This window comes from Emydura macquarii, unplaced genomic scaffold (assembly GCF_026122565.2).
Source record: "Emydura macquarii macquarii isolate MOO-44397 ecotype Brisbane River unplaced genomic scaffold, CSIRO-AGI_Emac_v2 contig_968, whole genome shotgun sequence".
Lineage (NCBI taxonomy): Eukaryota > Metazoa > Chordata > Testudines > Chelidae > Emydura > Emydura macquarii.
In genome coordinates, this window is record NW_027131105.1 from 5,379,971 (window position 1) to 5,404,400 (window position 24,430).

General features: G+C 58.4%; 1 protein-coding gene across 1 annotated transcript in view; it reads left to right on the top strand.

Moving 5' to 3' along the window:
- The window catches only part of NRXN2 (neurexin 2), a 278,572-nt gene that overhangs the window by 202,187 nt on the left and 51,955 nt on the right, over positions 1 to 24,430 (top strand). Inside the window, exon 16 of the mRNA XM_067543925.1 lies at positions 8,438 to 8,619. Coding sequence (XP_067400026.1) covers positions 8,438 to 8,619 — 182 coding nt within the window. The remainder of the gene's footprint in view (positions 1 to 8,437; positions 8,620 to 24,430) is intronic.

Consider the following 24,430-nt stretch of genomic DNA (forward strand, 5'->3'; position numbering starts at 1 on the left):
GGGAGGGGAGCTGGGGACCACATGGCATAGCCTGGGGGAAGGGGAGATGGGCACGATGCAGCGTAGTGCTGGGGAAGGGGAGACGGGCACCACATGGCACAGCACCGGAGAAGGGAGACGGGAAAGGGAAGGAGCTGCTTGTGGTAGGGGGATTCTGGGTCCTGTCACAGATCAGGCAGCACCAGGGCACGGTTCACATACCACTGCCATACCCAAACACCCCCCACAGTCACCCACGTACCCGCCACGTTTCCACACACACCCAACACACACACACACACATCCATACAAAGAGGCAGCAAGTCACACACACAGCAGCACACACACACACATATAGCAGCACACACACTTACATGCACACGCAGCAATGTACACACACGCACAGTGGCATGCACACACACAGACACACTTACCTGCTCGCCCTCTATATACCACACATACACATTTATACACACACTGGTGCATGCACATATACACACAGCACCTCCCCCCACAGCTCTGTGCGCTCACAAACAACACACACACATCCCTCCCTCCCCCTCCCCACACGCACAGCCTTTGCACACATACTCCTCCCGTTCCCATACACTCCCACACACTCTTCCCCCTTCCCCCACAGCCCTGTGTATGTACAGGCACACACCCTCCCCCCCCCAGCCTTGCATACATGCATGCGCACACACCCCTCACATCCCCATACACACCCACACCTACCTCCCCCCCGGCCCTGTGTATGCACACACAAACACAACGCCTCTCTCCCCACCCCACATGCAGCCCTCCCACCTATGAGGTCTAGGGGCATTAGGGCAGCTTGGTCCAAATTTTCGTCTCTTTGCCTCCTGCTGGACAAACACTTCAGCACCACGAGGACCTCCCCCTCGCCCCCCGACCTCATGCAGGGACGCCTCCCAGCAGAACAGTGTCCTCTCTGGACCAGTAACGGGCAGGGACGCTGCCCCCCCCCCCCCGGTCTCCCCTCCATGGGTGCCATCCTAGATGCCTTAACCAAGCATTGGGTCCACAGCTGCCCCCCTTCCCAGGGAACCTGGGCCCCCCTGCCACTCCAAAGCCTCCCAGTCTATAGGGGTGCAGGATTGATTGCCAAGACAGCCTCCAAGGAGGGAGCTGCTGAGCGAGGACGAGCATTTAACGCCCACAGACAGCCTAGACCCTGAGCCCTGCAGCTCATTAAACCTCCCCAGCACTTTCCCTAATAGCCAGGGCATGAACCCCAGCGCCCGGGCCACTAATTGCCTCCCAGCTTCCCTTCAATTGCCTCTGCAGCACGCACAAAGGGAGCCTTTTCATCGCCTGGCGTCACGTGGGGATGTTAAATGGCCCCGGCGCCCCACCCCAGAGGTGGTTGCATCTCCCTGTATTAACAGCCCCGTGCTCCCCCTCTTTCCCCCCTCCTCCCCTCTCCTCTCTCTCAACCCTCCTATAGACTCCCTCTCTCCTTTTTAGCTCATCCCTCTTTCCAGCTCCTAATGGGAAGATGAATTATTTAGCACCACGGCCCCTTCTCCAGAGAAAGTGCCAGAGCTGGTGTGTTCCTACATTCCCCTGCCAGCCCCAGCCCCTGCCCTCTCCCCCATGGCTGGCACCTCTCCCCATGACGGAGAAGGGCAGAGATGGAGTGCCTGTCCCCCACCCCAATACCCTCTTTGCTAGCCAGCAATCCCTCCTGCCCACCCCTTCCCTTAAAGCCTTGGGCTGTGAATTGGGCTTTGAGGGGGCCCAGAAGGGCCCCTCAGTGGGGGAGAGTGTTAGACCTGGAAGGGGCCTAATTCTGCCACCCCTGATTTCCACTGAGACAGCGCAGGGTGTATTGGGGTAGAGCAGGGGGGAGGGGAGTCCGGACTCCTGGCTTCTATTCCCAGCTCTGGGGGTGAGGGGGGGTCTAGTGATTAGAGCAGGGAGCTGATTTAACTCTGTGCCTGTGCCCTGGGTTGTTTATCAGCTCTGCTCCCTTCCTCCCCAATGCAGGCCCTGCATTGGCCAGAGCCAGGCGTGAGGCTGCTGAAGGAATCAATACCCTGGCACTGGAGGTGGGGGGCCTGTGGGGGCGGGGGGAGCAGGGGAGGGGGGAGCCGTGGGTTGAGGGGGGCAGGGCTGTGAGAACATGGGGGTAATACGGGGGGCTGGCATCTGGCTGGAGGGTGGGCTGGATATTAAATACAAATTCGCTCCTGTGCTGCAGGAACCTCCACCTGCTGCCGGCGCTTTCCGTCAGCTCGGCTATTTTGAATCCACTGCCAGGAAGGGGTGTGAATGCAGAGGCGGCTGAGTGCTAAGGGGGTGGGACTGCGAGTCAGAGTCAGGACGCCTGGGTTCTATTCCCAGCTCTGGGCGGCAGTCCGGGTTGTTATTTCAGGGTCAGACAGCACTGAGGTGCATCCGTGGCTTTATTATTGTGGGATCCTTTGAGTGTGCTGGGACTCTGGGGCTGGTGTGTTATTCTAGGGTCTCTCTACAGTGCCCGGGCTGTGCAAGCCTGTGTGTTATTGTAGGAGTCTGTCTAGTGCTGGGGCTGCGCTGACTGGTGTGTTATTGTAGGGTCTCTCTAGCATTGGGACTGTGTGGCCTGGGGTGTTATTGTAGGGTCTCCCATGGACAGTGAGCCAGAAATGCCATCCAGGCAGGAGCCATGCCCTGCAGCTCCCTTCCCGTGGTGTCCAGCTCCGGTCTCTCCCTCTGCCTGGTGCCATCACATTCCCCTGCTCTCTGCAGCAGGGCCTTTATGGCCCCGGGGCCAACCGTTTTCAAGGTAATCACTGGGGTGACAGTGACAGATGGAGGGGAAACCAAACCACAGAGCAGGGCTGCTTCTGTCCCCTGCCCTCACACACCACTGCCCCTCCTCTCAGTGCAGAGAGACAACCAGCCCCTGGCACACACCAGTCCTGCCCCAGGGCAGCACTAGTAGGCACTTCTCACGGCCGGGACCGGCCCAAAACCCTAGTGGGGCATTGCTGCAGGGAGCAGGGTGGGGGCCAGTAGGGGGTGCTCTGCCCTCACAGTCAATGTTGACCCCAATGCCCCAGTGTGATGCTAGGGGTTGGGGTTGCTGCGCTGCAGGGAGTGGGGTGGGGGTTGTCATAGATCCACAGGATCAGGGCTGCTTCCCCGGCTTTGGGATGGTCTCTCGGAGGAACCCCTTTGACGTGCCAGGCCCCAGGGCTCTCACTCTTCCTCCAGGGTGGGCCACGTGGCCTCCCCGCCTGCTGAGACCAACCCTCTGGGGCTCCAGCCCTCCTGCTTCACCCCTGAGCGCTGCCCAACGAGTCCCACTGAGACAGGCTCCTGGCAGAGCCTCGTCCACCCCGCAGGGACTGATGCCCCTCGAGCAGCAGCCCCAGTGCAGTCGGTTTATTGGTCACCTGGCGCCAGCACAGGCAGCCGGGGCGTAGCACAGAGAGCTGCAGGTGAAAGCACAGTCCGCTCTGCTGAGCCCAGAGCCCGGCGAAGCTGGAGTGAGCCCAGGGTCAGGCTCTGTCTGTCTGTCAGACCTCCTCCATCCGTTCCCAGGTGAGAGCTCCCAGCTGTCTCCAGCAGTCAGCGCTTCTCCCCCAGCTCTCACCTCCCAGCCTTTGTTCTCCAGCTGGGGTCTTGGCTCTGTTTCCCGGCTGAGAGTGTCCACCCCAGTCACTGGAGCTGCCCTGGGCTCTCTGGCCCCTTTGCTGATCTGGGTCGGTTTCAGCTGGTTCCTGAAGGGCTCTGTTCATTCCACCCAGACAGGGAGGTGACGCTCACCCCTGCGTCTCTTAGACCTTGTCTACACTAGAAACATTACAGCAGTGCCGCTGCAGCACTTCAGAATAGACACGACCTACACGGCCAAGAGGGCTCTCCCTTTGGCATAGGTAATACACATCCCCGAGAGGCGGGGACCTGCCATTGCCTGCACTGGGGTTAGGTGGTTTAAGTACATCTGTCAGCGGGGGTGGATTTTTCACACTCCAGAGCCATGTAGCTGGGTCAACCTAACGTTTAGTCTGACACAAATGTAGTCCCTTTCCCCCCACTGGGGAGGCATGCAACATACAGGGGAAACTGAGGCGCACATAGGCATCGTAAAAATATTACAAAAATTCCCACTTTGTCCCAAGGACTCAGTAGGGGGCGCGCTCCCTTGCCATCAGTGCTGACCCTGAGACCCAGTGTAGTGCTATGCTGCAGGGAGTGAGGCGGGGGCTCCCCAGGGCACCTCACCAGCTCCTGCCCTTAGCATGACGCGATCTTGCCTTCTGTAGCTCAGCTCCCTGAACCCACCAGCCTCTAGCCACGGACAAACCCTGACTTCCAGGTCTTTGCAGACCTTGCCTGTCTTGAGCCAGCTTGTGACAGACACACACCAATGCCTGAGCCCCCCTGCCAGCGGCCAGCCCCGGTCACTGGACGCTCACTCCACAGAGACCGCATGTGCGCAGCCTGGCTGGCAGAGCTCAGGACCGGGGACCTTTGCAACTGCCCAGCGCCGGAATCCGCTGCCTGGGAAAGCGAGGCTACGTTTATTTACAGAGGTTAATATTTAAGAGCCAGTGCGTAAGAACAATAAGACCAACATGTTACATGGGAAACGCGGGATAACTCTCTTCCTGGAGTCTGAACCAAATCCGAACAAACTCAAATCCTTGGCGGCATCCGTCTCTCACCTACACGACCTCCCGGCAGCACTAGCTCCTGCGGCCAAGAGCCAGCTTTCAGGCATGCACAAAGTGCTGTCCTGTTCGCTTGCCCGGTGGTGGCTGAGAAAGGGGCCTTCTTCCTGCCTCATCTTTGGCCATGCCACTTGGGCAGCGCGCCCCAGAGAAGACTCTTCTCCCCCCTTGCTTGCTGTCCAGCGTGCCATCCTGGTGGTTTCACATCCCCCTCAGCCTTTTTCCTATTCTCTTCAGGAGCAAACGGGCCTTCCGTTGTGTTGGCATCACAGGGCCGTTTAACCACAGGCAGGCCAAGGAGAACGGACGTGTCCCTGTCTGGCGGAAGAGCTGTTTATCCGCTCTGCCTTGTTACCCACTTCCCAGCATCCGTCCAGTATCTGTGCACAGCTCCCTGTGCAGTGTCAGTACGTACATTTCCCACCCACAGCGATGGTCCGTGTGGCATCGCCTTTCACGTGATACCTTATGCGACACCATTTGGATAAGCAGTGTGACAGCAGTATGTTGGATGTAGTGAGTTTGTCAGACCTTATAGGAGTTGCTGACAGAGTAGTAAACCCTTAGCCAGCTGGCACCAATATTCCTCTATGTCACAGCTCTCTCTGGCTGTGTCAGTTGGATACTGGATTCTGCTTCACATCTTGCTCCAGACGTGCGTCATTCTATGTGACTCTGTAAATAGGTGCCGCGCCCTCACCCCAGAGGTGGCTGCATCTCAGCACCAGGCAAGGGATCCCTGTGTAAACAGCTCTGTGCCCCACCCCAGAGGTGGCTGCATCTCAGCACCAAGCAAAGGATCCCTGTATAAACAACCCCTGTGCCCTACCTCAGAGACAGCTGCATCTCCACACTGAAGACCACATGGAATATCTTGTGCCATTAGTGCTGGATTAGGGGGCCTGTATTAATGGGTTGGTGAGTGGTAGAATTTCACGTGGCTCCTAACCTTATTTCCCTCCCTACACAGCCCACCTCTGGCTCCCTGTCATTGTGTACCACATGCCAGTGCAATGCGGGCCCAGCCCATTGGGATGCTGGGTGGCACAGTGGGGCAGAGGGTTCTGCCCACCGTGAGCTGCAGCCATAGGAGCTGTGCTGGAGGGCGCTAATGGTGCCTGCGTTGGGGTTGGGGGAGGCCTGGCTCTGGGAGAGCAGTGGAGCTGTCGGACAGCTCAGCCTCGCAGCTTTGCACCCTGACCCCGATTCCCGGCTGATCTCTGCCTCGCGGCTAGAGCGCGCTTGTGTGGGCAATGACTGGTGACCCGAGGCCCCACGGAATTGGCAGAGGGGTGGGAAATGGCACAAAATCCTGACAGGAGATTGGACGGTAGGCAGGGAGTTCGGACTCCTTGGTTCTATCCCATCTCTGGGAGGGGAGTTGAGCGTGGACTGGAGCCAGGACTCCTGGGTTCTATTCCTGGCTCTGGAAGGGCGTGGGGCTGGTGGGTTAGAGCGGAGGCTGGGAGTCAGGCCTCTTGGGTTCTATCCCCAGCTCTGGGAAGGGAGTGAGGTCTAGTGATTAGGGATTGTCAGGATCCCTCCCCTCTCCCAGCAAGGAAACCAGGAGTCCTGACTCCCCCTCTCTGCGGTTGTCCTCTCCAGTCTTGCCTGATGACACCCTCCCTTCTACCCCCCGTGCCATCCCTGGACACCAGAACGTGCCACTATGAATCTGCTGTCGGTGCTGGCCCTGATGGATGGGGATGAGAACAGCTGTGCAGGAGGGGCAGCAAATGGGGCCAGGTTATTGCAGCGAGAGCTGGAGAAGCTGTTAGCAGGTAGTGCAGGAAACGCTGCCGATCTCATGTCGGAGTCAATTCCTCTCAGTGAGATTAGTGTGGGGGAGGTGTCTGAGGACTCGCTGCTGAGGGCCTGGGAGCAATTGTGTGTGCATGGCCTGGAACTGGGGTGTGTTTGTGTGGGTGAGTTTGCATTGGAATCGGTGTGTGGTTGCATTGGCATTGGTGTGTATGTATACGGTTGTGCGTTTGCGATTTTGCATTAAAATGCATTGGGAAAGGTGTGTGCTGTTTGTGCATATATGTGTTGGTGCCTTTGTGGGTGTGGACATTTGCGTTAGCCTATGATTATGTGTTTGCATCTGTATGCATGCAGATGTGTTTGTGTGTTTGCATTTGTCTGGTTTTGTGTGTGCGCGCGCGCGCAGGGAAATTAGGTCTGAACACACACATCTATATGTATGTAAGCATCCCGGATCTGAATGCACGTGTGTGTGTGTGTGTGTACACCCAGCATGCCTGCATTTATGTCCGCGCTGGTGAGTGTTTCTTTGAGTGAGAGTGGTGGTATTTGTCCCTTTGGCTTTGGCCAGGACCTGTTTGTGGTTGGCTGTGTCTGCGCTTGCGTTTGCAGTTGCCATGTGCGTGTGTAAAAGTGAGCATTTCCCACAGCCCCACTCCAGGTCCAGAGCAAACCCCACCTAGGGTAACATCGTCCCTCCTTAATCCTTCCCGCTGGATTCAGGATTCTCCGCACTTCCTGTCCCAAATGTATGTAGCGTTGCTGTGTGCTGTTAAATAGCCGCCGCTCCCCTTCCACAGCACAGGGTGAGGGATCCCTCTCTTAGCAGCCCCAGGGCCCCCCTCGAGGCAGCTGTATCTCAGTAGCGAGCACGGGGCCATCTGTGCATACAGGTGAGTGTTGCATGGCGCTCCGGGCCTCTCTTCAGGGAAAGGCGCTAGTGCGGTGCAGGATGCTGTGGTCAGCACGATGGTGCTTAGTGAGCCCTCAGCCACTTCTGTAGCAGCCTCAGGACTCCTGGGACCCTCAAGCACGGCAAGGCGTGGCCAGGGCTCCCAGCTGCTCTGCGGTAGGCGCTGTCCCGAGGAGGGGGCACGGCCACTAATTGCACCTCATTTGCAGTTTGGTTTTTTTTACAAAATATTTTTCACATCCACTTGGAGGGAATTTCTGCCCCCCATCTTCCGAGCTGGCACACGGACACACACACAGATGTGCCCAGCTGCCTGCCACTACCATGAGTGTTTGTTAATTGCAGAGTGGTTCCGCTTAAACCTGCCCTCCCCCCCAACTTTGGTTGATACAAGTGCACGAGTGCTGGCTGAGGAGGGCTGGTGCTGGGGTTGTCTGCACTTGCTATAGGGGGGTGTTGGTGCTGTGGGACATCCATGCCACCTATGACGGAGGAGGTGTCCAAGCTGGTGCCGGCTGTCTATGGGGGAAAGTGGGCAGGCGCAGGCTCTGGAGGCATCCATGCTGCGTATCTCCCATCTCTGGCAAGGAGAACAGAAGGCCTGTTTGACCCACAACCGGCTGGTGCTTGGGGAAGGATTTCTATTGAGGGCACCTGGGGGCTGGGCTGGGCTGAGCTGAGACCCAGCAAGCTCTCTTACTAATGGGCCATCTGCTGTGGTCAGGCTGCGTTAGCTGGGGGGCTGCTCCTTCGCCTGATCACTCCTTGAGTGAAGGAGTCACGGCTGCTGTGTGTGGGACTGAGCAGCAGTGATAGAGCTGTTGGGGGGGCTGGCATCCAGGACTGGAATTGCAGCGGGGGAGGTGTGGGGCAGGGCATGATTGAATGCTGTCAGCCATATCTTCAGCTGTTCTGGGGCTCTATCCCCAGCTCTGGGAGGGGAGAGGGACCTGGTGGGTTCGAGCAGAGGGAGTCAGGAGCCAGGACTCCTGGGTTCCAGCCCTAGCTGTGTGTTGTTTTCCCATGCAGGTGGGTGGGGGCTGCCGGCTGCCAGGATCCCATCTCTCTAACTTTGTCTCTCTCCCCCCCCCCACAGCTGGCACCACGTATATCTTTGGGAAGGGCGGGGCGCTTATCACCTACACCTGGCCGCCCAACGACCGGCCCAGCACGCGAGCTGACCGGCTGGCCGTGGGCTTCAGCACGCACCAGAAGAACGCCATCCTGGTGCGGGTGGACAGCGCCTCCGGGCTGGGGGACTATCTGCAGCTGCACATAGTAAGGAGAATCTGTGCTTTGGGGGCTGCTGGGGGGGAGTGTAGGAGGCTGGCAGGGAGAGCACTGCTCAGCTCTGCACCCTGAAACTGGAACCCATTCCCCCAAAACCTGACCCCAGTCCTGACCCAGTGGCTTGGATGTCCCCTGCCCATCTTCCCCTACTGCCCCCCAACAGCTTGGGCCTAGCCCTGAGCCCTCCTTTAACCCCCTCTGGACTGAGATCTGACCCCCCTACTCAGAGCCAGCTGGATCTCCAAACCTTTGCCCCCCAAGTTGTCAGACTTAATCCAATCCCTGAGCCTCCATTTCCAGAGGCTCAGACCCAGCCTGGGCCCCAATAGCAAGTTTGGGGGAGGGGGACCCAGTTTGTGCCATCTCTGGTGTCTCTGGAGGAGAGTGTTGAGGTTTGGGGCCCTGCAGGGGAGATCTGGCAGGGTGGGGGTTCAGCTGTACCCCCCCGTCCCTCAAGTAACATTGGCTGCATCCCTTGCTGCGCACAGCCCCTCTGTGCAGCTGCCCCAGGGCCCGGCTGCCTGTTGTGTCTGAAGCATGAGGCACCTGCTTGGCTCTGCCAGTGCCGGGCTGGGGCCTTGTTTGCACCTGGCTGGGGCAGTCGCCCACCCCCCCCTGCTCAAAGCAAGTGCGGTGAGCAGTAGTGAGTGGCGCCAGGGCATCCCCACACACACCAGGGCTGGGCTTCCTTGCACTCGTGCCAACTCCCCAGTGGCAGGGCCCTTGGCGGCTGGTGCGGGTAAAGCACCTGGTGTTCGTGCAAGGACGTGCCATCCAGCAGGTACCTTTGTGCCGTCGGGTCCTGCACCCGTGCCATCCAGGTGCCTTCCACACATCAAGTGGCAAAGCACAGTGTCTGCTGGGGGTGGGGGTTGCTGGGAGCTCCAGGCTGCTTCAGTGTGGACAGCTGTCCCCAGGGCAGCACGGGGGGGCCTGGAGCCCTCCCCTCAGCACCGTCCCCAGATCCGGCATGCCTCCCGCTGAGGCTGTGCTGCTCCTGGGAACATGGGGTCTAGAGGGCAGCATGGGGTGGGAGATAGGCCCATGAGTGTGGTCGGGAGAAAGGGAGGGCAAGGGCGCTATGGGGATGGATGAGCCCATGGGTCTGGTCGAAGGCAGCAGGGAGGTGGTATCGGGCCAGATGGCCCCACGTTTGATGGAATACATAGTGCCCTCTGTTGACTCAATCCGTGCATTGCACCATCACCAGATTAGTTTGAGTTGCAGAACAGATGTTAAGAGAGTGGCTGCACACCTGCCCCATTTGCCACTGCACACCCCATGTGTTCTGCAACTGAGCACACGCACACACAGCCCTCCCGTGCACACCCCCCGGCATGCACGCCACACTGGAGTAACCAGGAGCACATCTCCCAGCCAGTGTTTCTGCCCCGCCCTCTACAGCTCCCCCTGCTGGGAGAGGCTGGACTTGCTGCTTGTTGTTTATCCTGCCCCAGGGGCAGCTTTCTCCCATTACCAGTGGTGTGTGTCATGTAGGCTGCAGGCAGCTCATCGGTCGCTTTCATCCTTGTTAATATTTATGTGTGAACAGCTGTGGGTGGGAGAAGGAGCTCGTTACTTATTAAATCTGCCTGGTGGCGGGGAGCCGATTCTTCACCAGCATCTGTTTGTGTCAAGGGGGACTGCTATGGGGATAGATTGCAAACGTTGACGGTAGGGGTATGGGCCTTTCCTCTCTAGGGGGCAGTGGTTCCAATCAGTCCAAGGTGGGGGACTGGCTGGTTTGGGGGGCGTGGGGTTGTGCCTCTGTGCCAGAGGCTGAGATGGCACGTGTGTTACGGTAGCACCAACAGGCCCTGACCGAGGGAGCGGCCCTGTTGTGCTGGGCTCTGCGCAGATGCAGAGTGAGAGACCGTCTGTGCATTCTGTCCCCAGCTCTGGGAGGGCAGTGGGACCCAGTGGTTAGAGGGGGGCAGTTGGGACCCAGGGCTCCAGGGTTCTCTTTGCTGCTCGGCTGAGGGCAGCTCTAAGGGATGGGGAAGGAGTGGAGAGCTGGGCGCCGGTGTCGGCACTGTAACCAGGGCACCCTTGTCTCTGCGATTGCCCCGTGGCGTACACTAGGCCCAGGCACCTCAGCTAATGCCGTGTGGCAGTGGGGAGCAGCCAGGAACGATGGCTTGGCCCCTACGGGGGCTCCGGCACACTCTCCTCCCGTCAGCCTCCTCATCATGGCCCCGCCAGGCTAACATGGGCCGACAGCCTAACCTGGTGGCACAGAGCTGCCTGTCTGATCTCACATGGCTCCCGGAGAGCTCCCTGCACCCAGGCACTCAGCGCTGCTGACAGAAGTGGGGGGCCAGGACACCTGGGTTCTATCCCGAGCTCTGGGAGGGGGCTGGTGTTTAGAGCAGGGAGACTCCAGGACTTGGGGCTGGGTCAGGACCAGCGCCCCCTAGACGTGAAAGGCCCATTGAGGCGCTGCTCCCCTGTGCTTCACTCACGACCTTGGCACTGTCTCCTGCAGGGGCTGTGCATGCATGTGCCTCCCCCTCCCATTCACCCTGCCCCTCCCCCCCCATCTGGGCATCCACCATGTGGCTGGGAACGTGGGCTGGGCAGCTGCGGTTGGATTGACCCTCTGGGCAGCATCTAGCCAGGCAGGGGAGGGGTGGGGGGCACCGCCCAATTGCCTAGTTCCCAGCCCCCCAGATTGGCATCTGAGCATGTTAGCTTCTCCTCTTCGGCCCCCTCCTACTCACAACGCATTACCCCGGCCCTGTCTCCTGTCGAGCAGAAACCCTGCCCGGCTCCTCTTCCAGCCGGCTGCTGTAGCCGGGCTCTTCCCTTCTAGAGAGCACTGCTGGCTCCGCGCTGGCCCCAGGCTGGGGCGTTGGCTGGCTCAGGGGGTGGGGAATGGGGCATGGGACTGTTCCCCACTAGGGCACAACCGCTCCTATCCCAGGGCAGGGAGATGGGCTGGCTCATGTGCGTCATGGCCTCCAGGCCCAGGGTGCCCCAGCTGGGTTGCTCACCCTGCTCCCTGCTGCACCCTCGTTGGGGGGAGGGCGACACCTCGTTACTCTCCTGGCCTGACCCTGCTGAGCCAAGAGATGAAGTGGCTTCTCAGCCCAGCTGGGCTCCTGAGTGCCAAGCTGGCGAGGGGCACACCTTTCTGATGGACGCTGCATGTGCCAGTTATCCGCAGGCCCCGGGTGCTGTGTAGGGGGATGTGAAGGGTGGGTCAGCGATCGGGCTGATGGAGATGTCATGTGCACAGCTGCCCCCGTCATGCCAGCCTTTACGCCTGAGTGAGCTCCCAGCCTCTGCAGAGAATGGGGGCTGCGTGGGGGCACCCGCACCTACCTCCTAGATTCACCAGCCCAAACCCACACCCTCGTGCTCTGCCTGGGTCAGTGTCTGCCCCCAGTTGTGCGAGCAGCCCTGAACACAAGGATGTGTGCACGCCAGTGGGGCAAGGAGTCTGGATGCCTCCTTGCATACCTTTGCACCAGGGTTGTGCAGGCCCCTTGGCACACCTGGGCACAAAGCATATCCAACCCTGTGCAGGAGCAAGCATGCCCACTCGGACACCTCCACTCTCAGACACGTGCCCGTGCACCCCTGCACCCGGGCTGCTGAGCCCCGTCCTTCCCAGCGCCCGGCAACAGAGCCAGAATCCTTAACGGAGAGAAAAGTCTCTGCAAAAAGCCCGGAGTCACTTTTTAATTAACGAGAAAATCTCCTGATGAACCAGTTTCATGTTTTCGACTGTGGCAGGGGAATGTGGAGGTTTGATAGGAGAGTCCTGCGGTGTCGCTCACCCTGGGAATGGGGCAGACGGAGGGGGCGGTATGGATGACGGATGGATAGAGGGCTGGAGGGGAATGGAGGAGAGGATGGTGGGGGTGGGGAATCGCTGGAAGAGCGTTGGGTCGACTGGAGGGAGGAGGGGTAAAAGGAGCCCTCCTAATAACGCTGCAGAAAGGCCAACAGGTCCTGGTCCTTAGCCCATCTCTAATGCTCTCCCCACCCCAGTGCTGAGTGCTGGGTGCATGGAACCCCCCCGCCCCCACACACACACACACTCTGGTGGCATTGCACCAGCCCCACCACCCTGGCACCAGGGTTCTCTCCAGGCCCCATAGCCTGAGGCTGGGTTGGGTTGGGAGGCGGGAGCCCCTTGGCTTGCTGTCAGTAGGGGTTACTGCCTGGCTAGCCAGGCGGGGAGCTGTCCTTGCAGAGCTCCCCTCACTGCATTTAGACTGGAGGCCAGCCAGGGGCTGGTGGCTCATGGCAGCTGGTGTGCGCATGTGCGTAATATGGTAGGTTTGGTGTGGGGCCTCCATATGTATAACACACAGGGGTGGGGGTGTTGTTAGCTGTATATATAACAATCCAATCGATTGTATAAGTGTGTGTGTGTGTGTGTGTGTGTGTGAGAGAGAGTGAGTGAGTGAGTGAGTGAGTGTGAGAACTGTGTGTAGAGCTGTGGGGGGTGCAATGGTTGTGATATCGTGTGTCTATCTGAATAGCAGTGTGTAAATGCCCTGTGGATTTCATTTACACAAATTTTCTCAGTCTTGCTGTTTGCAGGGGGGCGCGGGACTTGGAATGGGCCCTCGTCCCCTGCATCCTGACCACCCTGTGTGTGCCGGAGTTGGGGGCAGTGGAAGGGGATGTCCCCCAGCACACTGTCCCCCTGCCCTGACGGGGGCAGCAGGGGACTCGACCTCTGTGGCCCATTCAGCTGAGGCTGTTGACTAAGGAGCTGGGATTCTACGTGATGGGGGCTTGAGTCCTGCTAGGAGCTGGACTGAGACCTGGCAAACTCATCTCCCAAGGCCCAGGGGGCCGCAATCAACACTGATGCTCGTTCCCATTTGATAGTATCTCTGGGAGCTCATACTGAGTCAGTGCCTCCTAGAGGGGAAAGGCCTCCCAACCCTGGGACTGGATCAGAACTGGTGCCCCCTAAAGGGGAACAAATCTGTTGCCTTCTCCCCCTGCCAGTGGCTGCATCTTTGCTGCTGAAGCCCCTGGCAGGTGTGGGGGTCCCTGCAGCTGGGCAAGGTCGGGGCTGGCCCCTCACGATCCCTGGCTGTGGCGATTAGAGCTGTCGCTGCATTACGCTGAGCGTGCAGCCGGAGCCCTGATTGCTCCCACTCGTCAGCCTGATGCGCTCGCCAACTTCCATGCTTAATTATACCCCTTAGTCTTCCGGTTGGCGGCGGCCCTCCGCCTCCGCTGCCGGAGTGGTGCCAGGAACGACTCTCCCACCAGGGCGGGGTCCGGCCCCTCACCGTTGGGCCACGCTCCTCCCTCTCTGCACATGGAGCCTTGTGGACTGAAATTTGGGCCCTGTCGTGGCATCTGTTTTATTAGTAGCATTACAGTAGTGCCTAGAGACCCCGTGATGGTATGTTGTGCTTTATTAGTAGCATTACGGTTGTGCGTAGACGCACGCCCCATTGTGGCATGAGCTTTATTAATAGCACTGTAGTAGCGCCTGGAGGCTCTATTATTGCATATGCTTTATTAGTAGCATTACGGTAGCATTTAGAGGGCCCCAGCTGAGATGGGGGGCCCTAATACAGTGTGTATGGTAGCAACAGGAGACCCCAGGTGATCATGAGCGCCCCGTAGTGGGACCCCAGTATTAGTAGCATTATGGTACTAAGATTTCCCATCTGAGTCGAGGGTCCCATGATGTGTCCATGGCTGTGCAGAGGTGGGGGAGTTGGCGTGAGTGCCCAGGGCTGCGGGTGGGAGTCCTGGGGGGTGCTGAGTAGGTAGGGTTGTGCATGGGAGAGTGAATGGCAGTAGGAGCCAGGGAGGTGGGGGGAGCGGCACCTATAGGGCTGTGTGTGGGGGGAGGATCATAGAAACCATGGGGGGGAGCTGACGGTAGGCTGTGGGGGGGTTAGGAGCGGGGGGTGAGCACCTGTAGGCTGTGGTGTGGGGAGCATTAGGAGCCAGGGGAGGGCGCCTGTAGGGCTGTGCATGGGGGCTAAGCAGAGCTGTGTGTGGTGGTGAGCTGTGCTCTGTTGTAGTGTGTGCTCCCCCCCCCCCCCCCACCAGGCACCCCCAGAACTCTGCATCCCTCTTAGCTCCAGGTACCGGATCAGCTTCAGCTCTGAGCTGGGGCCCTGGGGCAGGGAGGACAGGCTCCCGCTCACAGCTCGCCTGCTCCCCCTTCCCCCTGCCCGGTAAACAATGGCCTTGCAGTGAAGTGCTGGGGCGGGATCGATGCCGCCTGGCCCCTCACAGCCAATTTCACTCCAGCAGATAGGACTGGGAGCCTGGCTTGGGCCTGTTTATACATGAATCCCCCACCCCTACCCCAGCACTTGGAGAACCCCAAGGCCACTAAGTTCACCGGGTGGGGGTGAAGTGAAAATATTTCCCCCTCAGAGGAAGCCAGCCAGGGCAGCTCGGGGGAGCTGGAGTCAGTTCATCCCCTCACTAGGCATGGAACCAACTCCAGAGAGAATCCAGGGGGCTGCAGGGAGCAAGGTTTGGGGCAACCTCTTGTGTTTCTGTAGCTCTGTTAACCTAGCCAGCACCCCCAGTCCATCAGCCTGGCTCCCAGCCGGCTCCGCACCGCTCTGAGCCCCTTGTGCGGCAGGAGCTGGACATTGTCACGCCGGGAAGGTTAGCAGTAAATCGCAGTCGTGCTGAAGTTGCCGGGCTCTCGTCGATGGCGCGGGTGGGCACTTCATCATCTGCTGATGGAATGGGTTTTCAAGGACTGCCTGCCTCATTGCTCTCTGCCCCAGCCCTGATGGGTGGGGGATGTTGCTGGCTGGCCCTTTGCCCCCAAACTGCGCTCAGGACCCCTTGCATGCAACTCTGGCCACAGGGGTATACGTTGAATAGAATGGATCTGGTTAGACGCCATAGGGGCTAGTGGATAAGCAGCAGGGTTGGGGCTCAGGACACCTGGGTTCTATTCCTAGCTCCGGAATGGGAAGGGGGTCTCATGATTGGAGGAGGCGCCTGGGAATCAGGACTCCTGGATACTTGGGAGCCCCCAGGACAGCAGGGGGGGAAGCCACAAACCAGTGTGGAAAGACATGAATAGTGGGACAAAAAGGATCTGGATTGAAGCATCAAAACTGCTCACTCCTGGAACAAAAGCAGAGAGTGAAGATTTCAAACCCCAGCTCTGCTTTCCCCCTACCTGTTCCCTGTAACAATAGAGAGACTGTCAGCTGGTTGTAAGTTATTAATTTCTAATGCCACAATTACTTCATTATATGGCAGGGCGATGAATAGCTGGGGGTTTTGCACAGGCAAATAATTATTTGAGTCAAAATTAATTTACTAAGTGGAACGATTTGTCACGGGAAATGTCAGGGGGTTTTGTCTCCATTTTCTGGGTTTTTTTTACTCTCAATCCTACATAATAAAGTCATCGTGGGAAACGCTGCTACCATGTGTCATAAGCCCTGTATGGGATTTTAAACAGAGTACACCTTAAATGGAAAGGTAAGGGATTTCATTCCCCTGCCTCAGAGCCACAGCAGCAGAGACTGGGGTCTGGAGGGGTGGAGCCAGAGAGGGAAAACACAGTGATGTGGAAATGGAGGTGGGGGAAGCTGGGGATAGAACCCAGGAGTCCTGACTTCCTCTAGTGCCCCCTGCTCTAACCACTAGTCGCCTGCACCCCTCCCTGAGCTGGGGATAGAACCCAGGCGTCCTGTCTCTCTCTCGTGTACTCAGTCCATTAGTGGCCACCTGCCAGGCTCTGGGTGGGCCAGTGCTCCTATACCACCCTCCCCGCCCCTCTCCCTTGGCCACTAGCACAGCCCCGCTGATGACTTGGACTCCAGGCCCCAGCCATGGTGACTCATCTTGCGGGGAAGAATATGGGGATAGGACACTGATGTCAGGCCATAATTCAGGGGACCCCTTAGTGCATGGGATGAGGCAGCCGCTCAGTGGTTTTCTTGGTGGGGGGTGTTCATACAGCTGGGGGAGAAGGGAGCGAGGTGGCAGGGATGGGGAAGAGGGGGAAGGCAACACAGCAGGGCATTGTAGGGGCAGGAGTGGTATATTACATGTTAAAGCTGGAAGGAGCACCAGGATTGGGGACTAAGGACCCCCAGCCCCATCCAGTCCATGGGGCAGAATCACAATCCCTGCCTCTAATACCAGTGACTCCAAGAAGAGCAATGGACTGTGGGGTCTAGGGGTTTAAATGGGAGGGGCAGAGAGTCAGGACTCCTGGATTGGATCCCCAGCTTTCCTGCTGTGCCTCCTTGTGGGGAGGGACCGGTCCCTTCCCTTCCCAATGCCTCGGTTTCCCTCCTGCTTGACATGGGACTGCCATCACCCGCCTCTCCTCTTGAGGCTGAACCCGCCAGGGCTGCAAAGTGCGGGAGGACCCTCCGGAGGGGAGTGGTTGTTGTATTGGCGTTGGGAGAGGCGAGCGGCCCTAGGGGGCTGATGTCATGAGGGGGGAGGATGTGAGAATGGAGGGATGCCGGGGTCACTGCAGGGAGCACCCCAAATCTCGTGGCCAGCTCCCTCACTTTACCAGCTCCCTGAGTCTGTCTTCCTACCCCCACAGAGCCAATCCTGCCCCACCCCCTGATCCTTCTAACACTCTGGACAATCTGTGATGCCCTCTTAATTTTCTCAGCCCCTCTGTCCCTGGGGGCAGATTCCTCCGAGCTGCAGCAGAGGAATGAGGAAGGCAACCAAGCAGGACAAAAGCCACCACCAAGCTGCGTGGTCCCCATGGCGGGTAGATGGGGCGCTCTGGAATTAGCTGGGACATGTGGCTGGCGGCCCCCACCCCTTAATCCAAACTGACAGCACCTTTGCTGTGTATGATGGGAGCTGGGGCAAGGGAGTACCGGGCTGGATTGGCCCATCACACCAGGGACCCGATCGCGGTTGGGGCCTGTGCCAGCACCCAACACAACGGGGAACCTGATCTCAGTTGGGGTCTGTGCAGTGCCTGGCACAATGGGGCCCTGGCTCACCGCAGGTGCTACCCTAATACAGCATCCCCTTACTGCTAATCCAACTCCCCCATCCTGTCCCTTGCTCTGGGCCCAGAATCAAGCCTGGGTTCAAAACCCATCTCCCACCACATGGAGCTGACCGGTTAAACCAGACTCCTCACCCAGGGGCTTCTCTGCCTGTTGTGTCCCATTCGGCATGGGGGCTGTGGGGAGGAGCGGCAGCCTGATCTCCCACCCACGCCACAAGCCAGGCCGGATGAAAAGGCGCAGCGTGACGGGCCTGAATTATGCAATGATTGCAGCTTCCTTTGGGTCCTGGCTGCGGAGGGGGTGGGAATTCAGGCACCTGCATCCCAGCTGGACAGGGGGGGTGGGGTGGGGGATGGATCAGTCCATGGGGACCTGGTCCCTGTTGGGACTGGGTGGAGGTTGAGCTTGTGGAAGAGACAGAAGGTTGGGAGGGGGAAGAGACGTGGGCTGTAGATGAATGTGGAGTCACTGCACTAACCCAGTAGACCCCGTTCTCCTCCCAGAGCTATGAATAGGACCCAGGAGTCCTGGCTCCCAGGCCCCCTGCTCTAACCAGGAGATCCCACTCCCCAGCCAGAGCTGGGCATAGAATGCAGAAGTCCTAACTCCCTACCTCCCTAGCCCCCACTCCTTTCCAGGATCCAACAACATAACCCAGGTGTCCTGGCTCCTAGCCCCTCTGCTCTAACCCACTAGACCAGCACCAGCAGTAGAACACAGGTCAGTGAATTAGCTATATCGCTGCTGCCTAATGTCTCTCTACCTGTGCCCCCACTGTGCGGTACTCCAGAGGCAGCTGCATCTAAGCACCAGCGAGAGATCCCTGTACAAATGGTCCCCCATGTTCCACCCCAGAAGCAGCTGCATCTGAGCGGTCTCTGTCAGGTTTGCATATTGATCATCAAGTGCTTTGGAATCCGTGAGGGTGGAAGGTGCTAGAGAAATCCATGTCTCTTGCTCTGATGAAGATATATAGAGACAGGAAGGCTCCGTGTTTCTCTTTCTGCATCTCTCGCTGTGCCTGCGCTGCATGCATGTGAAAGCTCAGCACTGCCGAGTGCTGGCTCTTTTTCCATCTAGGTCACCCGACATGCAGGGAATTGAAACAGACGCTCACAAGACAAACCCTTGGTTTTCCGAGGGAGAAATCACTCCTTTCTTCTCCTCCCCCTGAGGCTGCCCCAGCCAAAAGACCCCTTTAAATAGTGAATTTGACTCCCGGCTGGGCCTGTTGTTCTGTTTGGCTGGGGCAGGTGATGCAGGTTTTGTTTGCGGTTCCTGGCGGTGGATGTGGGGGATGTTGAGGCTGGGAAGGCTGTTCTGATTGCCCAGTCTGACATGTATAACCCAGCCGGGGTTGCCCCCAGGGATCCCTGTATCCAGCCTGAAGCTGCTTGAGCTAGAGCGGACCTGTTGGACAGATGCGTCTGTTTGCCCATCCAGCTCATATCGACCCTCTTCTGTGTGTGAGTGGGGAGGTCTGCGCGCTCGCTGCCTCTTTTTCCCCCAGGTCGGTGCTGGACAGGAGGGACTCAGTGTGGGGTCGGTGGATTGTTATTAAATTCCCTGCCCCTCAGTGGGGCTGTAAGTTGTTGCTGGGGTTCCAGGACCGATGCTCACTGGTCTGGAGTCAGGCACTGAGAGAACCTCTCAGCCAGGGAGAGCACTGTGCAATTGCAGGGGGCTGGGACCCAAGACTCCTGAGTTTCTCCCCCAGCTCTGGGAAGGGAGTGTGGCCTTGTGGTTGGAGCAGGCGGGTTGGTAGGCCGAATTCCTGGGTGCTAGTCCTTGCTTTTCTCCCACTGGCGTGTCTGACCTGGGTGGGCGAGAGCTCCGTCTCTGCTCTGCCTGTTTCCTCTAATGATGCGCTTCCCCTCACAGCTGAGACCGCCAGAGATTTCATGGCCTGAGGAGCCTATTAGGAGCATCCTGCAGACCCTGGGCTGGAGAGTCCCCTCATCCACCCCAATCTCTGAGGCTTGAAATCAGGCCTGCCCTCCAAGGAAAGGCAAGGGTTAATGCGTGCATGGGGCTGAGCACCAGCACGTTCCCCTCCCCCCCCACACTGCGTGGGGGGGAGCTGTGTCACCCCACAGGTGGCTGTGTCATCGCTCACCCACGGCCCCCTCCGTGCCACGCCTGCCGTACAAAGGAGAGGCAGAGACGAGCTTGATGAGGCCTCCGTGAGCTGCATGTTAACCAGCCCCCTGCACCCGCACCATGCAGGGCCCTCTGCGTGGAGCCTGGAGCGCAGACGTGTACGCATGAGTACCGGGGTGGGGGTGCGTGTGTGTGTGTGTACCTGGGAAGATGTAACAGGAGGGGTTGGGGGGTGAGAGAGAGAACTGGGGAGGGCGTGTGCGTGCACACGTGCATTAGCTCTCCCTGCTGAATTTCTGTTGCCATCCTGAACCTTGGCAGCCCTTTTCAAGCCAAATGTTAGCAGGTGGAAGAGGATGAGGGTTGTGGCTAGTCCCTTAGCCTCCCTGGGGCTAAGCAAGGCCAGCCCCAGCCAGTGCTGGGAGCAAGATGGCCAAGGCGAGGACCACGACCCACGGCACTGCAGAGTGGGGCCAGGGCGCTCTCCCCTCTGCTGGGCACAATGCCCCAGAGCAGCACTAGGGGGCGCTGTAGTGCAGACAGCAGGACAGGGGCTCGGTAGGGGGCGCTCTCCTCTGGCAGTCAGTGCTGGGCTCTGGGTCCCAGGCAGCTTTGTGGCTGACCTGCTCCTAGTAGGTCTCTAACCTTTGTGTGCACAGCACTGCCTCCTACTGGCTGGGGTCAGACCTGCACAATTGTTGATGATTTATTCGGGTAAGTATAAACAGGGCAGCTGCAACTGGGTGCCATGAAGATTTTATAGGGCTGATCACAATTCACACAAGCAGCCCAGTTACACCAGTTGTCTCAGAGGAAGCCTAATAAACCTTTCACACTGCAGCAGGGGCACTATTTTATGATGTACATTGTACAGAAATGAACTCCCAGCTGTCTGTCTGTCTATCTCTGGTATGACCCACATCACTGCAAAACCTCAGCCCTTGAGCCCACGTTCCGCTGTGCAGGTTGGGGTGTAGACAGGACAGCCCCCCTTGCCGCTTTGACTGCCAGCTGTGCCCCTCACCCCATCCTCCGGTGTCAGTTCACATGTTACCGCTGAGCGAATCGGTGCGGTCAGAGCAAACTCGTGTGCCTAACCAAGTGGTAAATGTGATTCAGTTGGCCCAGCGACAGACGGCCCAGGGATGTGACGCTGCCACTTATAATTACGTCCCACTTTCAAGAGAAAGTGTGGGGATGTGAATGGGGGAAAAAAATCTATCCCGAGTCTTGGGAGCCCTTTTGAGTTGCGAGCGCTGATAAAAGGTGATCCCTGTAATTGTGTGGACCATGGGGACCTGACCCGCTTGGTGTAACTGACAGTCAGGAGTGCCAGTGCGCCAGCTAGCCGGCCCTCTGCGCCAGCCGGCATATTTGTAGATTAACGGACGAAAGGGGGGAGGGCTGGAAATCTCCATTCTTGCTTTATTATCATTATAAAGGTTTTATTGGCAGCCACGGGAGATTTCTGGATTATCGTCTCGCCGAGCGCCTTAGCTTTTTGGAAAGGTTTGTTCAATTGGTATAATAATGAAGGGGGAGGGACCCTGACTGAGATCGGGGTCCCGTCATGCCAGGAGCTGCACAGACACCCCCAACTCAGATTGGGGGCCCCATTGGGCCAGGTTCTGCACAACTCCCCTCCTCCTGACCGAGATCAGTGCCCTGATGCCAGGTGCTGCCTAGACCCTAACTGAGATCAGGCTGTGCGGTGCTGGGTGCTGCACAGATGCCGGTCCCCTCTCTTTCTCTCCCCCCACCATCCCCCATTCATGGTACCTATGCGATAAAGCTCTCAGCACAGACTCAGCCTGACTAAAAACACTGCTTCAGGGGGAAAAGCAAAAATGGATTTTTCTATTTCATTAGAAGATGGAGGAGAAAGAAATATAACAGTGCAGCTTTTGTTAGTAAATGGGAAGGGGTGTGGTGTAATGTGGAGAGCCTATTTCTGGCTACGGGAGGAGAATGGGGTCTAATGGTTAGAGCCGGGTGGTGGCTGGGACCCAGGACTCCTGGGTTTTATCCCCAGCTCTGGGACAGGAGTGGGGTCAGGACTCCTAGGTTCTATCTCCAGCCCAAAGGGGAGGCAGTTTGCCCCAGGCCTCCAAAGTGAGTGGCTCTGCGACCTGGCGCACAGGGTGGCAGCGCCGTTCTGGGTCGATCTGCTGCCCTTCTGTCCGTCTGTCATGAGAGGGGGTGGGCAGGCCATCCCTGAGTGGCGCTGCCACCCTGTGTGCCAGCGCTTAGAGTGGGGAGCAGGACCCAGCCCCATGGGAGATGTGTGAGCCGAGTGCACGGCAGGCTCACCCTCCAGCCCCTCTCCTGTCCCTGGGCCTCCCTTCAGTGGTAATTTTGGTGGAAAGATTGGGGGCCTCAGATTTGCCCCAGGGCCCCCCTCAAACCTCTCTGCAGTTCTGTCTCCTGCTCTGGGAAGGGAGTGGGGTCAAGTGGTTAGAATGGGAGGAGGGTTGGAAGCAGAGGCATAGCCAGAACTGATTTTTCGGCAGGGCCTGTGGTTGACATGGGTGGGCGCAAGCCTTGTGTCATAAGTGAAACAGAAGCTGATAAAAACGCAGGATGAATTGCTTAAAATCTGATTGGGTGGGCCTGCTTTCAAAGTGTAGCTACGCCAGTGGTTGGAAGTCAGGACTCCTGGGTTCTGTCTTGGGTTTGCAGGCCCATCAGCACAGGTCTGCACATCTCTGTGGTCCGTCCTCTCCTGTAAGGTTCTCGGGCCGGTTCTGAGCTGGGGTCGGCACCGGGTCGGGGCTGAATGTCTGCGAAGCAGCACTGCTCCCAGGGCATTGCACGGGCAGGAGCCATCTCCCTCCATCGCTTCTTAATAACCTGCCGCCAGAGGGGCACTTGAGAGCGTGGGAGCCTGGCCAGACGTGCCCCTGGGCTGGGCCCATCACTGCTGGGGCTGGGGCAAGGAGAGGGGTGGGTGTTGGAGGGGTGAATAGGAGAGAGATTTCTACACCCGGTGTGGGGAGAGGGTAGAGGGGCTCTTGGGGTGGGGAGAAAAGAAGGGGGAGGGGCAGAGATTTCTCCTGGGGGAGAGGGGTGGTCAGTCCCACTGTGAATGGGGGAGGTCAGCATACTAAGACCCCTCCCCATTCTGCTCCCACCAGCACCTTGCTCCTGTCCCCTCTGCCTAGCAGCCCTGGGACTCCGGGAGCCTTCGGCGCTGGGCACAGTAATTACAGCTGCACCAACGAGCTCGCAGCCACCTGGCACCCGATCAGACTCATTAGCTTCTAATTAACTATTTCCCTTTATCGCCCTTTAATGGGGAATGGGGCACATGTCCTGAGCCAGAGCGGCATCCGCACCCTCCCTGGACTCTTGTGTTGATCCGCGCCCTTGTTCCCCAGCCCAGCTGAGCTCCCAAGGGATCCTGAAGGTCCTGGTCCCGGCTGGGAGCGCCTCCGCTCCAAAGGTGGACATCGTCTGGAGCAACCTCTGCTGGAATGGGCACGGGCCTGCCCAGGAGGCCTGGGAGCTTCCCCAAAGGCTTGTGCCAATGCCAAAGGACTGGCACGCTTGGCCAAAGTCCCACAGTGCCCAGGGCAGCCACCCCAGCCCAAGGCGGCCCCGATCCCTGTCTGCCCTGATGCAGGCAGTGATAAGCCTTCCAGGTCTACTCTATTACGGGTGCGCCTGCGTGGTGAGCACTGAGCTGTTGACACAGCCTGACAGCTGGATGGAAGGAGATTGATCCCGCTCAGCTGCCGGGCAGGCAGCCCAGCCAAAGCCAAGAGATGGATGGAGTAAAATCGCTTGCTACCAACAAACAGACCCTGATCCTGGGCCCCATGCAGGAGGAGGGCTGTGGGTGCCGAGATTCTGACTGTACTGTGATCACCCTACTCCCCACCCCAGAGGCGGCTGCATCTCAGTGCAAGGCAAGAGATCCCTGTATGAATAGTCTCCCCAGCCCACCCCGGAGACAGCTGTATCGCAACACCAGGTGAGGAATCCCTGTATAAACAGCCCCACATCCCTCCTGAGAGAGAAGAACTTTCCTTTAAGGGAATGTGTGAATTGCAGTTATTAGTTTGTATTATTAGTATTTGTTTCTACATATTTTATTCCCAAACTCAGATTAGTATTAATACATGTATCATGGTAACCCCTAGAAACTATGACTGAGATCAGGGGGCCCATTGGGCTGAGCACTGCACAGACCTGGACCAAGATCGGCGGGGAGCCCATTGGGCCGGGTGCTGCACAGATTCCCTCCCCTGCCCAAGTGTGGGGCCCTCCCACTGTGCCAAGATGCACTGTGAGAGAAATGAGGGATAGAGAGAACTGACTATAGAGACCTGTTCAGTTATGATTTGGAAGAAGGTGAAGAGGTAGGGGAGGTGGCAGAGCAGGCTGCTGTTGTATCCGTGGGGGGAGAGGCTGCAGGTCTCAGTTGGGGTGATGTGAAGAGGGGGTTCAAACAATAGGGAGTTTGAAGGGGACCCCAAACTCAGCTGGGTTTATGCGGGGTTCAGGAGTTGATGTCGGGGGGTGGTGATGAGGGTCTGGCAGGCTGGACAGGCAGTAGTACTGGTAGCATAGACAGAGCTAGCATCACCCCAGGCAAGGAGGCCATACAATGCCCTGGACTGTCATCACATGGACAGTGTACCAGAATGTGAGCGGGGGTGGCATGTCAGTGGGAGAGGGCTGCCCCAGCATCAGTGGCTGCCTACGTTCTTCTGCACCCCTCTAGTGCAGCCATG